This window comes from Macrosteles quadrilineatus, unplaced genomic scaffold (genome assembly GCF_028750875.1).
Source record: "Macrosteles quadrilineatus isolate MER2022 unplaced genomic scaffold, UCM_ALF_1.0 Scaffold_1__1_contigs__length_201487025, whole genome shotgun sequence".
NCBI lineage: Eukaryota > Metazoa > Arthropoda > Insecta > Hemiptera > Cicadellidae > Macrosteles > Macrosteles quadrilineatus.
Genome location: NW_026542594.1, coordinates 86,290,253 through 86,311,634, shown reverse-complemented (window position 1 = coordinate 86,311,634; position 21,382 = coordinate 86,290,253). Strand labels below are relative to the sequence as shown.

General features: G+C 36.0%; 3 protein-coding genes across 6 annotated transcripts in view; all 3 read left to right on the top strand.

Moving 5' to 3' along the window:
- Positions 1–6,046: 6,046 nt before the first annotated feature.
- LOC128993495 (Bardet-Biedl syndrome 4 protein homolog) overlaps positions 6,047–21,382 on the top strand; it is a 153,166-nt gene continuing 137,830 nt past the window's right edge. The window contains exon 1 of one of the 4 annotated variants that reach the window (XM_054418611.1): positions 6,047–6,136. The gene's annotated coding sequence lies outside the window, so the exon portion shown is untranslated. Of the gene's footprint in view, positions 6,137–6,164; positions 6,457–7,669; positions 7,747–21,382 lie in introns of those variants that run through there. The other 3 variants (XM_054420206.1, XM_054417779.1, XM_054419436.1) reach the window with 3 other exon arrangements.
- LOC128998585 (uncharacterized) lies at positions 16,658–18,778 on the top strand. The gene has a single exon (XM_054424792.1). The coding sequence runs from the start codon at positions 16,658–16,660 to the stop codon at positions 18,776–18,778; it is 2,121 nt and encodes a 706-aa protein (XP_054280767.1).
- Positions 19,396–21,318, top strand: LOC128998578 (uncharacterized). The gene has a single exon (XM_054424780.1). It carries the CDS (start codon positions 19,396–19,398, stop codon positions 21,316–21,318), a length of 1,923 nt encoding a protein of 640 aa, XP_054280755.1.

Genomic DNA, 21,382 nt, shown 5'->3' with positions numbered 1-21,382 from the left:
AAGGCTAGTTAAATGAGAGATTTTCAATTATATAAAACATAAGCAGGAGCTGCAAAAAAGGTATTATATTTAAAACTATTTTTATATGGTCACCTAAAAATATATTGCCTGTTAAGGCAGCCACAGTTACAACATATACTGCTTTACTGTTTTTTCGATTAAAAGGTACTCACTATCAAAATGCTATATACTAATACTACCACCATTGAATATACTGTAAAACACTATGACTATATTCAATATTGATTACAACACTATATTGGATATAAAATGCTAAATAGTGTTATTTATTCAATGCTAATTCGTAATGATTGTCATTCGAAAGTCTTTGGAAAATTATAATTTGCTAACATATGATTTCGGTAAAATCACTGAGCTAAAATTATAACTGGAGGTAGCACTGCCATGGCAGAAGTCTGTCAAAAGCGAGTCGCTGATTTTGTTAGGTTGGTATAGCAGTAAGTTTTCTTACCATAGCAATAACATGGCTTCTTATAACTAGGTTGTATAGCAGTGAGTTTTTTTTTCATAGCAATAACATGGCTTCTTATGGACACCCACCTCACGCAAACATGGCGGCTGGCGACACGCATCTTTGACATTCAGTGCTACCTCCAGTTAGAATTATAGCTCAGTGGGTAAAATAAAACACGTTTACTCGCACTGACGTCACTATGCACACACCTTCTTTCATACGACTTGATGCACACTGCTCTATGCATGCCTCTAGCTAAAGCTAGGCCGGCCGCCGGAATGGGCATACGGGAGGGACGATGCAAGGCCACACTAAAAAAACCGATAAAAAAAAAAGGTGTGGTGACGTCATATCTGGCTATTGTCATCTCTTGAGGCAACACGATTACCGTAACGAAACGATGTGATTCAAGCGGCGTTCGTGGCCTAGTTGATAGCGCATCAGATTAGTGATCAGGAGGTCTCGAGTTCGAATCCCGTCGGAGACACTAACCTTTTGACAAAGATTTTGCTTTATTTGATTTTTATCTTATATCTTTTTTATATTATCAGCAAGTTTAGTTGGTTAGGTTAGGTTATGACAGTTTAGTTTTATCCTATCTATCTATCTATCTATCTATGCTCTAATACGAGCAATGTTTGCTCGTATGTATGTAGGCTATGTATGCTTGCTTGCAGAAAGATCTCGAAAACGGCTCCGACGATGATTTTCTTCATATGTTGTAAATAGTTTATTTTTGGCCTAAAAACGAGTTTACTGCAGTTAGAACTGCCAACAAAAATCTAATTACGTAGAAAAATTAAACTGAAAGTCACATTTTTTAACATTAGTCTTATGGGTTGCTAAGTAACCATGTCAATATCGTAATTGCATAAGGCTTTTAGCGAATTTCCCATATAGGGAACTAGCTGTAACCCGCGGGCTTTACCCCGTTTAACTTCTTAATTTTCAAGATTATCTCGTTCGCATGGCTCAATCACGTCCTGGTTGAAGTTTGTTCGCTACGCTCACTCACCTTCAGGTTGGAGCTCGTTCGCTGCGCTCACTTGCCTTCAGGTTAGCTCGTTCGCTACGCTAACTCGCCTCCAGGTTGAAGTTCGTTCGCTACGCTCACTCACCTTTTGGTTGCAAATTAGCTGTTGTCATAAATGTAAAAGAAATAATAGTGCTGCACCCTGCTGGTAATCCTTGTAACTTTAATGCTATTGAACATCATAGAACAGAACCAACTTGTTTAATTGAAACAGCTGTTAAGATTCAATAATTCCATTTCTCATAAGGTTAACATGGGAAACTCCAGAGCCACTGGGGCGGAGCCCGAAAGGATTTTTGAAATAAGAATATGCCTATATGTTAATCGGGAATGTGAGCTATCATCATGCCAAATTTCAGCCCAATCCGACCAGTATTTTTCGTGTTCACTTGTCACAAACATACATCCATACATCCATACATCCAAACTTTCTCATTTATAATATTAGTAGGATAAGCTATTACCGTAGTACTCATGGTAAGACCTGGACCCGGGACCAATTTTTTTTTTCATTTTGAGGTCCCTAGAGGCCAAAAACACCATCCGTTCAAATTCATATATATATATACTAGCTGTAACCCGCGGGCTTTGCCCCGTTTAACTTCTTAATTTTCAAGATTATCTCGTTCGCATGGCTCAATCACGTCCTGGTTGAAGTTTGTTCGCTACGCTCACTCACCTTTAGGTTGGAGCTCGTTCGCTACGCTCACTCACCTTTAGGTTGGAGCTCGTTCGCTGCGCTCACTTGCCTTCAGGTTAGCTCGTTCGCTACGCTAACTCGCCTCCAGGTTGAAGTTCGTTCGCTACGCTCACTCACCTTTTGGTTGCAAATTAGCTGTTGTCATAAATGTAAAAGAAATAATAGTGCTGCACCCTGTTGGTAATTTTTGTAACTTTAATGCTATTGAACATCACAGAACAGAACCAGCTTGTTTAATTGAAACAGCTGTTAAGATTCAATAATTTCATTTCTCATAAGGTTAACATGGGAAACTCCAGAGCCACTGGGGCGGAGCCCGAAAGGATTTTTGAAATAAGAATATGCCTATATGTTAATCGGGAATGTGAGCTATCATCATGCCAAATTTCAGCCCAATCCGACCAGTATTTTTCGCGTTCACTTGTCACAAACATACATCCATACATCCAAACTTTCTCATTTATAATATTAGTAGGATACTAGCTGTGTGCCCGTTCTACGCACGGGGATCTTATCATAGTCAGTTAAAACCTTAATTCTTATATAAAGCACAGCAGTTGGTTTGCATACTTTCAGATATGCTGACAAAACTATTCCTTCGCAAATACAGTACAGTATCTGACAGTTTCAAGCCAAAACTAATGCTTCGCAATTAAATGTCACCCGGATCTTGTTGGTCCATATGTTATATCCAATGATTAAACTAAATAAACGGTATCAGCATTCTGACACATACTTTCTCCCATAAGTTTGTCAACAACCTTTATCATGTGTAAGCGGTGAGAGTAAATATACGGAAATGGGATTTGTACAATTTTGTTCAGAATTTAAAGGACTATAACATAATGGTTAAAAGTATTTAAGGTACTACCTCAACCTCTTAATTTAACACTTTATTCGGGTTGACATTTTCATTATCAAGGCGCTCTTGTCCTTTCCGTGAAACATTGAGAAACAAGGACATTAATGCGTTACCATCATACATACACACAAAAATACCTTATTCCCTATATGGGAAATTCGCTAATACCGAACTTAATTAGGGAATCTGCTACGCTTTAAGCATAAAAAGGTACATTAAAATTAGTACTTGAAATCTTTGTTAATGCCATAAAATTTGATCATAGCAATTTATATTTGCTTGGACCGGAGATGACTCTAAATTCTGTCGAAATGATATCTGAATCGGTTTGCTATATGAAATGAAGTACAGTAGGCCTACTATAGACGATTTAGATTGGTAATTTGTAATAAAAATTACCAAAATAGGCCACGAACTATTGATACATAAACAACGTTCAAAGTGTTTGAACAATTCATGATGGTTTGCTGAATAAATGTTTTACTAAAATGCGTTATAGTTTTCTTAGCATAACATTTTGGAATCCAGACAGAAAAAGCAAAAATTATACAGTTATGACATCAATTAAATTGAATAGGCCTACGCCTGTAATAAATAAGGTGCAACACCAACGATAACTAATTTGTAAATTACTGTGATGTGTTGGTACGTAAAAATGATTCTTGCTGCTACTAAAAGTTAAAAGGAAAAGAACCAGTACCGTACCAAAAACCAACGTTTACAGTTAAGAACTGTAGTACAGCCGACCAATTATATGCGTTAATCAAGGTTATTGATCTCTTGGTTTTGGATTTTCTCGTAAAAAGTTATCGGCAATCAAAAGTTATTTCCCATTAATTGCTTTATTTGTACACAACTCTTAATGTAAACTTATCGGTGTCAGTTTGAAAAAAAAACCTTATACAACATAACTTTCTGTTATTTAATAGATTACGTATTCTCTATAAAGGTTGCTGGTATATATATTAACATTATAAGGAAATGTGACAAAAATCACACAACGTTGGGTTTTTGGACGTTTATAATTTTATTTCTTAAGTACCTAGGTAGGCCGTGTATTCTATGGAAAAGTACCGGTATCAAGGATCGTTGTCGAAAGGGTTGTTATAAATAATTGGGTAAGCATACGTACCACACGTACCCAAGAGAAGGGCTATGGGCCTATTGGCTGTATGGTCCAGCTATTGCATCACACGGTGAGTAGGAACTATTGACTTTATATAGTCAATGGTAGGAACAGAAAGTGATACATTGGAAAATCGAGTTCAGCATCATCCGTAAACCTCTGTTACAATCACCCACTGCAGTTGTAATTTTTTGCTTTACACTTTACACAACCACCATTGAAGAGCCGTCAATGAGTGGAACATTGTTTCTAAGCTATTGGCGACGGTCATTAGTAAATTTAAGTTTCCCAGCCGTATACAACACTGATTCAATCTTGATTCAATGTCTTCTTTCTGGTTATCAAAACTCCAAAACAATTTTATACACATATTTCTGGTTCCTGACCTGGATGATGCCTAGTTATTTAATTTACGGTTACACTATATTATTCCACTTGCGATTAATTAAATCCTTTATGTAATAAAAACGTTTTTAATCTCACTTGGATGGGATTTGCCTTCAAAACGTGATCGGAAATGGTTGTGGTGTTTGTAAACAACATTTGTAAACATTTCAGTGACAGCTAGAAAAAATAATCTTGATCCGAACAGCTGTTCGTTGTTTCATAGATGATTATGTGATACAAATTTGAAGAAAACTTGACAAAAATCGCACAAAACTGCATTTTTGAACGGCCGTAATTTTAATTACAAAGTAGTGAGACCATATTTTAATGGCTAAAGACACTCTCGCCAATCCAGTGAATACATTAAAATGACTTGGGTCTTGATAGGTACTCTCGTTTTCCTGGAGAAGATTGCGTAAAATGCCATCTTGAGTGTGTCAGACAGACAGACAGACAGACAGACAGACAGACAGACAGACAGACAGACAGACAGAAATTTAGATGAGACTTGTTTCGGCTTCTTTAATGTAAAAAACGTAAAAATAACCTAAAAATGTATGATTCTGAGCAATGTACAGACAAAACTCTAATTTTATTTATATAGATATATATATATATATGTGTCCGTTAGCGCGATAACTCGAGCAAAAATGATCCGATTTTGATGAAATTTGGTACAAACGTGTAAACCTACGTTTATTCGAACGAGTTCGCGAACCAGCAAGATCGGACCATGGGAACGGGGGTTTATGGGGGCTTTTATGGGGTAAAAATGGGTTTTTCCAATTTTTGACCCAAAAAACATAAAATTTTGTAATTTCTTTCCAAACTATTTTGTGGAGCTTAAAAAAACAAATAATTTAGTATATTGAAGCGTTATAATGCGCCTAATGGTTACGGAGAAATTGTTAATTTAAAATTCCCATGTTATTCTTATGGAGAATAAGTAAACTGTTGTAGTTTGCTTGTTTATGAACATATTTTGCCCAAATTTGGAAAATGTTTTAATTTCTTACTAACTATTAACATTTTACACAAAAAAACACTTTTACCCTCCCTGTTGCAGCAAACCTAAGTATGTGTTAAACTGATTCTATTTAAATGGGGAATAAATGTGATATTTTTAAGGAGACATTTTTGTGTAAATCCAATCAGGCAAATGGAAATTCGCTTAGTCTGCAGGTTTGCTGCGGCGGGGGTATTTAAGTCCTATGGAAGAAATTCATTTTAGCTTTGCAGGATAACATCATAGATAAAATATACTCCTCAGGAGTATGTTTAATCTATGATAACTTTAACAGCAGTATTTTCTCTGCTCTCTAAAACGAGATTTTAGTTTTGGTCATGTGGAGCTGGAGCAATGTGGAGTGGTAGTGGAAGTGGAGTGAACTCAACTTACTAACTCACTCACTACTGGGCACTGGGCTGATTGATGATGCTGATGATGGTGCGATGGTTGTAATGGTAACCAAGCGGTAACCATGGTTACTTTGTTTGTTTATTATGATACGACGAGGAGGATTCGTCACATAACTTTAACAGTAACACAGTTAGTATGTATCACGAATACTTGAAAAGGCTTTATTCTAGTATTCGTGGTATATATACTATTATCTTTGACTTTCCTATACTAACAGTATAATTACTATAATACTGCCAGCGCCAGCCAGTGCAGTGCAGACTGCCTGCATTAGTCCCGTGTGGTAGTGGTGGTGTGGTCCCGGTCTCGTTATCATTCTCCTCTTTCTCATGCTAAGTCATAAGTTAAGTCTTTATTTACCATTAAATACTATATTGTATTGTGAGAGGGGTGAACTCGTGGTTTAAGCACGTCAACCGAAGCTTATTGTGCATCCCACTTGCCACTAACTGGGTAAGCCTATGCCTTATTAAATACAATAAGTACAATAATCGGCCTAGGTTACAATGAAATTAAATGAACAAGTGGGCTGCACTTTACTTTAGGTCCTACACTCATTCGAATGAAAATATTAATCGATATATCAATTAATCGATTCGATGTATGGTTTGGTTAGTTAGGTAACCTAACCTAACTAACCAAATGATATATCGAATGAAACAATCAAATAATCGATATTTTCATTCGAATGAGTGTAGTTTACCTAAAGTAAGTGCAGCCAATAAGTGCTTTATTCAACAATAAGGTAATAGGTACTATCCAAAAACATTTAACATTTTGAAACAATGGTTGATAACAACCGCCAGTTTAGTTGACACAATTTTTGCCTTCTAAAATGAATATGAGTAAGTTAACAACATTTAGCACAGAAAGAAATTAACATTTTTTTAAACAATAGGCTAAATAAAATAATAATAAAGCTCAATTAGAGTAGGTACTCAATTTAACATTATACAGTACTAGCTGTTTGCCCGTTCTACGTACGGGAATCTTGTAGTAAGTTAAAACCTTATATTCAGAACAGGAGTTGGTTTGCATATTTAGTGTGCATTTTTCCAGATATGATGGCAAAACTATAATTGTTCAGGAATACATATAGGCCTAAACCTTCTCAAATACAATATCTGACAGTTTCAAAGCCAAAACGAATGCTTCGCAATTAAATGTCGCCCGATCGTGTTAGTCCATATTTTATATCTAACGATGAAAGGAATTGCTTTACAGTATAGATCTATGAGGCATAGCCCTAAGGTAGGCGTGTAATTGAAAGTTCACTTTTCAAACTGGTTAAAAGTAGTTAAAACACTACCTCAACCTCACTACTGCACACTTTATTCGGGTTGAAATTTTTATTGAGCGAAGCTCTTATACGTCGACTTTTATGCATTTCGTAATACGCAAACTCCTCCTAGACGGCTGAATCAATCGTTTTCAAATTTTGCATGGTGATAAAGACCATATCGGTGAGTGCCAACATCTATATGGCGTTAAAAAAGTCTCTCAGGAATCCGCCCCACTGGGTCTCAAAGTTTCAATGTAATCCTTATGGAAGCAGTATTTGACACATAAACAAAGACATATCATCAGCTGTTGACTTTTGAATGCAGTAGATAAATAAATAACTGATATAGCATTATTCCACAGATATTAGAACATAAACGGTGGTGTGGATCATAAATATAATCAAATGACGACACTAGCTTGAGGTCCGTGACGTAGGAAGTGGTGAAGGAAGTAGTAAAGGTGAGCAGTCTAGAGTGTGGAAACTGTTTAAGACGATTAGATTTAGGTAGGTATCTGCATTCCTAAAATTCTATGGGAAGGGAGGAAAACGGGTCCGTGACGTAGGAAGTGGTGAAGGTAAGCAGTCTGGAAAGTGGAAACTGTTTAAGACGATTAGATTTAGGTAGGTATCTGCATTCCTAAAATTCTTTGGGAAGGGAGGAAAACGGGTCCGCGACGTAGGAAGTGGTGAAGGAAGTAGTCAAGGCGAGCTGTCCGGAGTGTAGGAACTGTTTATGACAATTAGATTAAGGTATCTGCAATCTTAAAATGCTATTGGAAGGGAGAAAAACAGGTCCGCGACGTAGGAAGTGGTAAAGGAAATAGTCAAGGCGAGCTGTCCGGAGTGTGAAAACTATTTATGACTATGAGATTAAGGTATCTACAATCCTAAAAAGCTATGGGACGGGAGGAAAACAGGTCCGCGCCGTAGGAAGTGATGAAGGAAGTAGTCAAGGTGAGCTTTCCGGAATGTGGAAACTGTTTAAATCGATTAGATTTAGGTAGGTATCTGCATTCCTAGAATTCTATGGGAAGAGAGGAAAACGGGTCCGTGACGTAGGAAGTGGTGAAGGAAGTAGTCAAGGCGAGCTGTCCGGAGTGTGGGAACTGTTTATGACGATTAGATTAAGGTTTCTGCATTTCTAAAATGCTATGGAAAGGGAGGGAAACAGGTCCGCGACGTAGGAAGTGGTAAAGGAAATAGTCAAGGCGAGCTGTCCGGAGTGTGGAAACTATTTATGACTATGAGATTAAGGTATCTACAATCCTAAAAAGCTATGGGACGGGAGGAAAACAGGTCCGCGATGTACGAAGAGGTGAAGGAAGTAGTCAAGGCGAGCTGTCCGGAGTGTGGGATCTGTTTATGACCAATAGATTAAGGTATTTGCATTCCAAAAATGCTAAGGGAAGGGAGGTAAACAGGTCCGTGACGTAGGAAGTGATGATGGAAGCAGTAAAGGCGAGTTTTTCGGAGTGTGGGAACTGTTTATGACAATTAGATTAAGGTATCTGCAATCCTAAAATGCTATGGAGAGGGAGGAAAACGGGTCCGTGACGTAGGAAGTGGTGAAGGAAGTAGTCAAGGCGAGCTGTCCAGAGTGTGGGATCTGTTTATGACCAATAGATTAAGGTATTTGCATTCCAATAATGCTAAGGGAAGGGAGGTAAACAGGTCCGTGGCGTAGGACGTGATGAAGGAAGCAGTAAAGGTGAGTTTTTCGGAGTGTGGGAACTGTTTATGACGATTAGATTAAGGTATCTTGGTATCTACAATCTTAAAATTCTATTGGAAGAGAGGGAAACAGGTCTGCGACGAAAGAAGAGGTGAAGGAAGTAGTAAGGTGAGCAGTGTGGATTTTGGGAACTGGAAACCGTTTGTAGCAGTTGGGTTAATGTATCTGCAATGCTGAAATGCTATGAGAAGGGATGGAAGCATGCCAACGACATAAAAAATGGTGAAAGAAGTAGTAAAGGCTAGCAGTGAGGGGTGTGGGCAATGTTTGTGGCAATTAGATTAGCGTATCCAAAATACTAAAATGCTATGGAAAGTGATGAAAACAGGTCCACGATGTAGGAAGTGACTTAGGAAGTAGTAAAGTATGAACATATTGTGAGAACCGTCTGTGGCAGTTAGATAAATGTATCCTCAATCCTAAAATGCTATGAGAAGGGAAGGAAACAGGCCCCACGACGTAGGAAGTGGTGAAGGAAGTAGTAAAGGCTGGCAGTGCAGAGTGAGGGAACCGTTTGGGCAGTTAGATAAATCTATCTAATACTTAAATGCTATGAGAAGGGAAGGAAACGGTCCCTACGACGTAGGAAGTGGTGAAGGAAGTAGTAATGGCTGGCAGTGCAGAGTGACGGCAGAGTGTGAGTGAGTGGGTTATTTGGGCAGTTAGATAAATGTATCTAATAATTAAATGCTAGGCCTATGAGAAGGGAAAGAAACAGGTCTATGACGTAAGAAATGGCGAAGGAAGTAGTAAGGCTTGCAGTGCAGAGTGTGTGAACTGTCTTTGGCAATTACATTAATATATCTGCAATCCTAAAATGCTATTGGAAGAGAGGGAAACAGGTCCACGACGTAGGGGGTGGTGAAGGAAGTAGTAAAGGTGGGCAGTGTTGAGTGTGGGAATGGATTACTGCATTGCTAAAATGCTATAGGAAGAGACTGTAGACTGTAGGTTAAAATGATTATGAAGCACGAATCGTTACATATTTCGATACGTATTCAATCGTTTACAATAGAAATTTACAACTGAGCTGATAACAGCTCATTTTTACTCCATAGAGTCTAAAAACGAATTTTTTTCCCCTAAAGATTAAAATGCTACTTTAGACCCGCAACGCATGCATCAATGACGACTGTTTTTACTGCAATATGACAAAAACAATATAATATGAACCCTGGATGACTCCGCTCAATTTTGTGGATGCATCTGCGAACGCCACCTAGTTAACAATGGTGCTCTTGTCTTTTCCACGAAAAATAAGGACATTAATGCGTTACCAATAGACATACACACACAAATACAGAATTGAGTCCACACAACATTTTGGTGTCCAGACAGAAAATGCTAAAAATTATACAGTAAGACATCAATTAAATTTAATAAGCAATAATGTTCAGTGTTTATAAATAAATATTGAAAATAGTGATGTGTTTGTATGTAAAAATAATCTAAACGATAATCGGTACATTTATCTAGCAAACATTCAGAGGAAATGTGACAAAAACGCACAAATCTGGGGGTTTGTACGATTGTAGTTTTATTTCCTAAGTAGGAAAAGTACCGATATCGTTGTCGAAATGTAAGTAAGTAGAAACCAAAAGTGACACATTGGATAAGCGAGTTTAGCTACATCTGTTAAGTTAAACCTCTGTTACGGTACGATCACAGCGAAATCAGAAAGATCTTCCAAGATCGCAGCAACATCCACGATCACCCACTGTAGTTTTGATTTTTTACTTTGCACTTAACACAACTGTCCTTGAAGCGCCGTCAATGAGTGGAAACCTTTGTAAGCTACGGTATTGGTGACGATGATTAAAAAAATGTAAGTTTCCTTGCACTAATACAACACTGATTCACGGTATTTTCCCCGGTTATCAAAACTCAAGAACAATCGTTGCACTTGCGATTAATTTAACCGGTTAAGTAAGGCACAAATTTTTAATCTCACTTTGTTTGGATGTGCTGACAAAACTTGATCGGAAATGGTTGCGGTATTTGTAAACAACTTTGAATGTAAACATATCAGTGACAGCTAGAAGTGAGAACTAATCCAAACAGCTGATCGTTATTTCATAAAATGTACGGTAATAATAAACATTGGGAGAAATTTGACAAAAATCGAACAAAAATGGGTTTTTGGTGGTTTGTTATTTTGTTTTCAAAGAAGCGAGGCCATGTTTTTATAGCCAAAGACACTCTCACCAATCCAGTAAATACAGAAAAATGATTAGAACCTTGATCGGTACTTTAGTTTTCTAGGAGTAGGCCGCGTAAAATGACATTTTGGCGTTACAGACGGAGTCACAGAATGGACAGACAGACATACAGACAGAAATTGAGATAAAACACGTTTCGGCTTTCTTAGGCTATGAAACGTAAAAATAACAAAAAACTGCATGATTCTAAGCAATGTACAGACAAAACTGTAATTTTATTTATATAGATTAAGGATATCAGAAAAAAGTAAACGAGTTTCAAAAGGTTTTTTTGTTTTATTTACCTAAAATTTAGAAGTTAAACTCACTTTATAAGTTACCATCCAAAACTTATAGCCTACTTCCAAGCTTCCCTAATAGTCCAGGAATTAAAGCTAAAAATATCATCAAATTAGGAAATAATTAAAGCCAGATTTTTTATTCCATTATTATCTTCTATTAGGTATAAAAAGCAAATACAGAAAGTTCCCCATTGATGGTGTGTGCGGATTTGCCGATCTGCTGGTTAAATTAAAATAATTATAAAATGATTTTAAAAATCTGGATAAGAAATTTTTATTATTTCTTACTAGTAGACTAATTCAATAAAAAAGTCATAAAACAGTTAATCATAAATTATTGCATGAATACTTCTAATACAGTATGTAAAATAAACCTAACATAGCACACACAGAATAAGTTCACAATGTAGGCTAGTTTTTTACTTAATTCCTAATTTTAGCTTTTTTTCGCAGGAGGCCTCTCATTGTTCATTTCATTATACAGATTGTTTCACCGGAACCCTGACAAACTTCAGGAAATGGTTCCTGGGGTCAAAACTGAAAAAATATGTCCTATTAGCATTTGTCCTAAGCTCACTCGTTTTCTAGTTATACGTAAACATTGGGTTTTTAGTCTAGGGTATCTGTAGAACATTTTACCCTCTAGATTAAAAAATTGACAAGATATTTTGATAAAACTTGCATTGATAGATAGAATATTACATTTCACAGAGATTTCATTACTATTTTGTGCAATCATGTTGGTTGTGACTGATAAAATAAGTTTAAAAATAAAATATTTTCAACAAAATCTTGATTAAAAATTCTTTTTCGTTTTTGACAGCTCTTCATGTGGTAACCATTCAAGCTTTTGGCTTGCAACTTTACCAAAAGCTGTAGAGTTTAACAGAGAATTGATGTATACCTTTTATTGGGATAATTTTGTAAAAATCTAAAATATTGTAAAATATTAAAAATTAATTAAATTTTACTAAATAAACAACATTTTTTATTTGGCTTATAACACATCCTAATAAAAGTTGTTATATGGGTTCTCCTAGTTGAGAAGTATTGCATAATGGCCTAAAATTTCCTGCTTTATCATTTTTAATTTTAGAAAAAAAGGCATACCAGTACCCACTTTCCCATGTTAACCTTATGGGGAAAAAATAAAATACAATAGCTTACATATTTCTGAACACATCTTATTAAAACTTAGTATATCCCTTCTTTTAGTTGAATACTACATGATTATGGCCTAAAATCTCTAGTTTTAAATTTCTGTTGCACAAAGCCTGCTTACTCCCATCCTCTCCATAAGGTTAATATAGGAAAGTCGGTATGCTTGTTTTCAATCATAAAATAAAAAAGAAGAAAGTTTTAGGCCATTCTGCAATACTTCTCAACTAGGAGAACCCATATACCAACCTTTATTAAGATGAGTTTAAAAATAAGCTAAATATGCAATTTTGTTTATTTCGCTTAATTAAATTAATTTTTATATTTTAGAATATTTTAGATTTTGAAAAAATTATCCCAATAAAAGGTAGGCCTACCTATAGATAAATTCACATTTCCTTGTTCTCTGTTAAATTCTACAACTTTTGGTAAGGTTGCAAGCCAAAAGCTTGAATGGTTACTACATGAAGAGCTGTCAAAAACCAAAAATAATTTTAAATCAAGATTTGTTTGAAAATAAATTCTTAATAGTCACAACCAAAATGTTTGCCCAAAATAGTAATGAAATCCCTTTGAAATTTAATTTTCTCTCTATCAATGCAAGTTTTATCGAAATATCTTGTTAATTTGTCAATATAGAGGTAAAAACAGATACACTAAAAACCTAAAAAACCTATTTTTACGTATAAATAGTAAACGAGTGAGTTAAGGACATATAGGAAGTTTTTTTCTAGTTTTGATCCAAGGAACCATTTACTGTCAGGGTTCCCGTGAAACACCCTTTATATTAGCACATAAAGCAACCTACCAAGTTTCTTTAAAACGCATTCATAAACAAGAAATATATATATACATATAATATACATAATGTTTACTGTATAGCATATGAATTATTCTCAGTAAGCAAAACATGGGAACTGAGTACAAAGGTTTGCCGCAACAAGGAATACAAAATATGAGTTTTTGTGCAAATATTAATAGAACTCAACTAGGTGAAACAATATAAAAAGTTGTATTAATTTATATTCACAAAGGGAGACGTAGCCTTTAATTATTCTCCATAAGAATAACATAGGGGCTGAGTACGCAGGTTTGCTGCCACAGGACCATTACCCTAGTAGCACAAATATGTATTTTATAAATATTTTATATATTTAAAGTTGTATTTGATAGAACTTCGAATAAAATATATAACTAATATATCTTTAATAATAGTTTGATATATTCAAATATATATTTAAAATATTACCAAAAAGCAATGCAAAATATATATTAAATATAAGTTTTGGATATATAAAATAGATTCATAATATATATTGATAAAATAAGTATAGAATCTATAATATACATATTTTATATGTATATTTTTCCTATTAAATATTTAAAAAAATTATGTGTTGAGAATATTTTAAATATATATATAAAATGTTTTTGAAGCTATATTATATATTTAAATTATTCATAAATATATTTTGAAAAACGTTAGATGTTTTTATTAATAAAATAATAATAAATTTGTAGAATATATAGCCTATAATCTTTTATAATTAGCAAATAAATAATTTTCATATTTTTGTTTTTTATGATGTCTATCAATTTATACTTGCATTTTTGTATGATAATTGCTATTGTGAAAGCGTTAAAATTAGGTTAATAATAATACGTACTCTGAATGGTGTCACTCTATCATGCACGTAAAGAAAAAATTACGCATATAGTTAAGAGGCTGTATACATGTTCGACAGCTACATTTGGGTCAAACAAACAAAAAGTGTTGATGGACTTAATTTTTTTAATTGCAATATGTGACAATGAATGTGATCATAGAAATCTCGAATGATTGGCTAGAAAAGGGTGCTAGTGACTGGCGACCTTTTAAGAAACTAATTACGGCTGTATATGACGTTCTAAAAATAATTATTTGATTTACATATGCCATAAATTACATAATATTTGTCATAGTATTTAAATTAATTTTTGTAGTTTACTGTATTTGTATTCGTGGAGACTACTCACTATTCACTACAGCACTATTCAACTCAACTACTTGATGCCAAAACAGATTAACAGAATCATATTATACTGTAGTATAAAAAATATCTCAAGTATTGCAACCATTGCAACTGACGGCCACTCTTTCACCATTTGAAAACTATTGCTAACAACAGTCACAAGTAGCTCAGAGGTAAGATAAGAGGCTCATAAGTCGAAGGACTCAGGTTCGAGACCCACCCGGGCAGAAAAAATTTTATCCAGTAATTTTTTCAAAATTTGTTTTTATGAACGATTTCATCAATTTACTCAACTGATAATAGTGCTTTTCATACTAAATCTTTATTATTTTGTGTTTTTATGTTTATGCTCCATGGGATGTTTGGAAGAGATATTAAATAATTTTTTTATTTAAATATAATTCACTAAAATATATTATTGGAACATATTTTTTAAATATTTAATAGATTCAAAAACATATTTTTTATATATTTAATATATTTTAAATATTATATAATATCCCCGCTGCAGCAAACCTGCCGACTAAGCGAATTTCCATTTGTCTGAATTGATTTTCAGTTAAATATATTTTAATAACATTAGGTTTAGCGAGTACCTAGGTTTGCTGCTACAAGGAAACTAATAAAGTGTGTTTTTGAGTAAAATATTGATAGCTTAGTACAAAATAAATAAATTTGCCAAGTTTGATCAAAATATATTCATAGACAAGCAAACTACAACATTTGACAATATTCTCCTTAAGAATAACATGGGAATTTTAAATTTACAATTTTTTTAATGTTCTCCGTTACTAATAATCGAACAAAAATACTTTTATATACTAAATTATTTGTTTTTTTAAGCTCTTTAAAAAGGTCTAAAGAGAAATTGGGAAATTTTGTGTTTTGAGGGTCAAAAGTGAGAAAAACCAATTTTTACCCCATAAAACCCCCCGTAAAGCCCCGTTCCCATGGTCCGATCGTGCTGGTTCGCGAACTCATTCAAGTTTATCCCGCTTTACACCTTTAAACCAAATTTCATCAAAATTGGACAAAAATTACTCAAGTTATCGCGTTCACGGACGTATATATATATATATATAAGTCTATATATATATATATATATATATATATATACATATATAAAAATTTGAACGAATAGTGTTTTTGGCCTCTGGGGACATCAAAATGAAAAAGTAAATCGGTCCCGGGTCTAGGTCTTACCGTGCCACCTACGGTAATAGCTACTTCCCTATAGGGAAATTCGCTAAAATTGACATTAATACACACTTGAGACATATAAAATACTCACTCACTCTCACTCCCATGGCCATTTATGCCCAAGGCGGGATTTGGCCGCACCAACAACTGCTCTCCATCTCTCTCGATCTTCTGCCTCTTCCACTTCTGCCCCCACCTCTCTGACGTCCTTGGAAACACTATCCCACCATCTCTTCTTGGGCCTTCCTAATGGTCGTTTCCCTTCTGGCTTTCCTATACTTGCTTCTTTTAGTAGTGAACCTCGTTCTCTCCGTAGTGCGTGTCCTATAAAATAGGACATATAAAATAGATTTTAAATATATTTATTCATATGTATTTAATATATATTTGTGCTACTAGGGTAGGAGAAAAAATATTTTTAGAGAAAATATCAATAGACCACAACGAGAAGAAGCCGTATACCAAGTTCCATCAGTATACGTTCACAAATAAGTGAGGTGTACAACTTTTCTATTCCACCATAAGAATAACATTAGACAATGTACTGTCTTAAGCACTTTCAATATCTTGGTAGCGAATTGGCGTAAAAAAATGATCAAAATACCAATTTGTGTGTTTTTTAAAGCTGTGTCCAATAGTAAAAACTAAAATTTGAATCTTTCAAACTTTAAATGTTAATTAATTAATCCCAATGTAATATGTTTCATATTAACATTGACTTGTGTTCTTTAATATGTTATATAATTTATGCCTGCAAAGTTGAAGAAATGGAGCGACAACGACAAATGGAAGCTAGAGATCTAGAGCGACAGAAGCAACTGCTGACAGCGAGAGCTGAGCTTGAGTCTGCTTCAGTGTGTGGCAGTCAACAGTCAAGCCGCCCTAGTAATCGATCTGAAACCAAGGTAGGACTTAGCATAAATCTTGATGATGAGGAAGAACCGCAAAGCAAGGTTGAAAGGTGGTTGAATGAAAAAGAACCGACAGTTCTTAAGTCCTCATCAGCCATCATGACCTCAGCCGTGCAAAAGCTTGCGGATACCTTCCAAAAAGCTATACAGCCTGTTTCATTTCGTCAAAAACTTCCAAGCTTCAGTGGCAAGCCTGATGAATGGCCGATATTTTTTTCGGTGTATGAAAAAACTGCCTATTTTTTTAGTGAGGATGACAACCTCATAAGAGTAAGGAATTGCCTAGAGGGAGAAGCATTTAGAATGGTTAAGCCTCTTTTTGTCTCAAGTCAAAATCTTAAGTCAATTATCAAGACCTTACAGATGCGTTTTGGTAGACCAGAACTCATTTTGGAGTCAATGTTAAAAAAGACTCGTAGGCTACCTTCAGTCAAGGAAGACGACACTACAAGTCTTGTTGAGTTTTCGACAAATAATTTGAATTTTACTGCTACAGCAGAGTCATTACATCTAGAAAATTATGTATTAAACCCTTACTTACTAAATGAATGTCTCAACAAACTTCCCTATAGTTTAAAATACAGGTGGGCTGAGCATGTAAGTAATAATGCTCTAAGCAGTCCCGACTTGAAGGAGTTTTCCACTTGGTTGGAAAAACAATGCCCAATCCCGAGTATTTACTTTCGTCCTACAGAAGAGAAACTCTGGCAGAAGAAAACTGACATAAAGCCGGTTTATACCAGTTCTACCGAAGACAAACAGTTTAACTGTATGTTTTGTCTCGACAGCCATGAAAGTGAACGATGTGGAGTTTTCAGGAAGGCAGATGTATCGCAGAGATGGAAAATGATTGTCGAAAAGAAACTATGTTTCTTCTGCTTTCGACGTCACCAGCTCCAAAAATGTAAAGTAAAAAAGGTTTGTGGGATAAATGGGTGCAGGTTGTTTCACCATCGTCTTCTCCATACTGACAAAATTGAGAGGTTTCCCAAACAGGACAGCGAACCGCAAAATAAAGAAATTATTAGCAGTCATGTTGTTAATAACCGTGTTCTACTAAGAGTATGTCCAGTGACATTATATGGCCCAAGTTGTCATATCGACACTTACGCACTCTTAGATGACGGGTCAACTGTATCTTTGTTGGATTCAGCTACAGCCGATAAATTAGGCGTCAACGGTAGTATTGAACCCCTCACGACATGCTGGTCCAATGCAACCCAACATTTCGACCCAACATCCATGACTGTGAAAGTTAAAATTAAAGGGTTATATGAGGACGAAGTATTTACATTAAACAATGTACGAACCCAGTCACCATTGGACTTACCAAAACAAATGGTGGATACTGTCAAACTAAAAAAGAAGTGGTCTCACTTACGGTCAATTGGTCAACCTTTACCGTCAGCAAATTTGAAACCTACAATACTTATAGGTCAAGACAACTGTGACCTTATTCTAGCTAGGAAAATAATTGAAGGTCCTCCCAACTCTCCAGTCTTGTCTTGGAGCCGTTTAGGCTGGACATTGCACGGTAAATGTCATGAACACATTGGGCGAGTAGATAGTCAATTCACTTTAACGTCTTTTGAAAGTGAAAAACTTCATGATATTATCAAAGATTCTTTTGAAATCGAGAATTATGGCGTGTCCCTAGTAGAAGATGACAATGTGAAATCAGTTGAAGACGAAAAAGCCCTCAAGATTTTAGAAGATACGACCAAAAAAGTAGGGGATAGGTATGAATCCGGCCTACTATGGAAGTCAGAAGACTTTAAATATCCACCGAGCTATGAAAATGCGCTGAAAAGGCTTAAGGGTATTGAAAGGAAGATGGCAAGAGACAAAAACTTTCATAACAAATACAAAGCCAAGATCACTGACTATGAAGAAAAAGCAACGCCAAGAGGTTTCTACAAATTTACCCAGAAGCAAGTAAAGCGATCCTCTGCAGTGAATACATGGACAATCTATTAGACTCTACTGATACAGAAGAAGAAGCTAGAATTAGAATACAACAGATAACAGAAATTCACAAGTCCGGAGGTTTTAAAATCTGTAACTGGTTGTCAAATTCAAAAGAAATTTTACTTGAAATACCGGAAGATTTGAAGACAAACTCTACAAAACAGCTGCAACGTGAAAGTCGTCTACCTACAGAACGTATCCTCGGAATGTGGTGGGATGCTGAAACTGACCACTTTTCATTTCACCGGAACGCCGAAAAGGTACAGTTAGTTGAAACAAGGTTTCCGACCAAACGTGAAGTTTTAAGAGGAGCTATGTCCATTTTCGATCCATTGGGATTAGTTGTACCTACTACTATAAAAGGGAGAATGCTTGTTCAGGACATTTGGTGAACAAACATAACGTGGGACGAAGTTCTTTCGATAGAACTTAGTAAAAAATGGCAAGACTGGCTACAAGAAGTAAAATGTCTGCAGAGCTTCACCATACCTCGATGCTATTTTAACGTCAAAACAATTGAAGAAGTTGAACTCCATACGTTTGTTGATGCTAGTGAAGAGGCCTATGCAGCAGTTTCATATCTATGCCATGGATGTGCCAGAGGTACTTACAAGACCATGCTTGTTATGGCACGTGCCAAAGTAGCACCACTCAAACAAACAACAATTCCCCGACTAGAACTCCAAGCAGCTGTTCTTGGATGCAGAATAGCTTGTAGCATCATAAAAGACATTGACTTAACTATTTCTCGTCAGATATTTTGGTCAGATTCTGTAACAGTTTTGCACTGGCTGAAATCCGACCCTAGACAATTCAAACAGTATGTTTCCAATAGAATTGGAGAAATTCAAGATTTGTCTAAACCTGAAGAATGGAGATGGGTTCCATCAAAACAGAATCCGGCAGATGTTGCAACTAGAAGTAACAAAAAGTTTACATCAGCCATGCATTCTGAATGGATTCATGGACCCTCATTTTTAATGCGAGAATCGAGTGACTGGCCAATACAACCGTCCACACTACAAGTCAAGGATAACGAAGAAACAAAGAATAAATTCGTCGGAGTTGTAAACAGTAATGAAAACCCTCCTCTTTTGACAGTTGAAAACTTTTCTTCTTGGGAAGAAGTGACACGTGTATTAGCATGGGTACACAGATTTATTAGCATGCTAAGGTCCCATACTACCGCCACCACCAAAAAGAAACTGAAAACGGTCAACGTAGATTTTGGAAATATACCAGAACTTCAACCAGAGGAAATTCAAAAAGCTGAACAGAACTTGATATCAATGTCTCAAAAGGCAAGCTCCAATGAAGAAAAAAATTTACTGCTGAAGAACAAACCGCTACCAAAGTCCAGTAGAATATTCTCTTTAAATCCCTTCATTGATCAGTCTCTAATAAGAATGTCGAGTAGAATACATAGTTCACCAGAAATAAGCGAAGAACAAAAGCATCCTATCATTTTAGACGGCAAAAGTCATACGGCTAAACTAATCTTAAAAATGTTTCACGAGAAATGTTTCCATCAGGGCATCGAGACTGTTATCAATATGACTAGACAACAGTTCTGGATGTTAAACGTACGATCAGTCGCCAAGAAAGTTCAAAGGAGCTGCATGAGGTGTAGCATAGACAATGCCAAACCTTATCCTCCTCAGATGGCTGCACTACCACAGTTAAGGACCTCAAAAGTGCAACATCCATTCTTCTACACTGGAGTGGATTATTTCGGACCTATCGAAGTTACTGTTGGCCGCAGACATGAGAAAAGATATGGTGTCCTATTTACCTGTTTATCGACTCGAGCAATTCAGGCGATTCAACGATTCATCAGCCGAAGACCAGTTCCCTCAGAATTATATTCCGACAATGGCACAAACTTTGTAGCTGCAGATAGGGAACTTAGAAACGCTGTAAAGTCACTCAAACATGAAAAGATCCAAAAAGACGTGGTGAACTACGGGATAAAGTGGAATTTCATTTGCCCGAGAGCACCACATATGGGAGGCTGCTGGGAAAGACTTGTTAGGTCTGTAAAGACTGCATTAAGGAGTGTTATGCGCTGGCAGTACCCAAAAGACGAAGAGCTTCAGACATTCATGGTTCGCGTTGAATTTATAATAAATTCTCGCCCACTCACACATGTTTCTCTGGATCCCAATGACCCCGAACCAATCACACCAAACCATTTTCTAAGAGAAGCTTACAAAATCAACCTAAACGAAGACCAACTGTGTAAACGACAATTAGCTCGTGTTAAATCACTCCTAGACGGCTTCTGGAAGAGATGGGTGCACGAGAACCTTCCATGCCTTTCAAGACGGTGCAAATGGCACAAGAAATTGGATCCACCAAAGATTGACGATCTTGCAATAATAATTGAGGAAAACTGCCCAAGAAATACATGGCCCCTTGGCCGAATCTCGGCTGTCTACCCAGGTCACGATGGCCAAGTACGAATAGTAGACATCACAACATCAAAAGGAACCTATCGCCGGCCTCTGACTAAAGTTGCAGTCCTTTCTGTTGGAGGGGAAAAGATGTAATATGTTTCATATTAACATTGACTTGTGTTCTTCAATATGTTATATAATTTATGCCTGCCTTCTT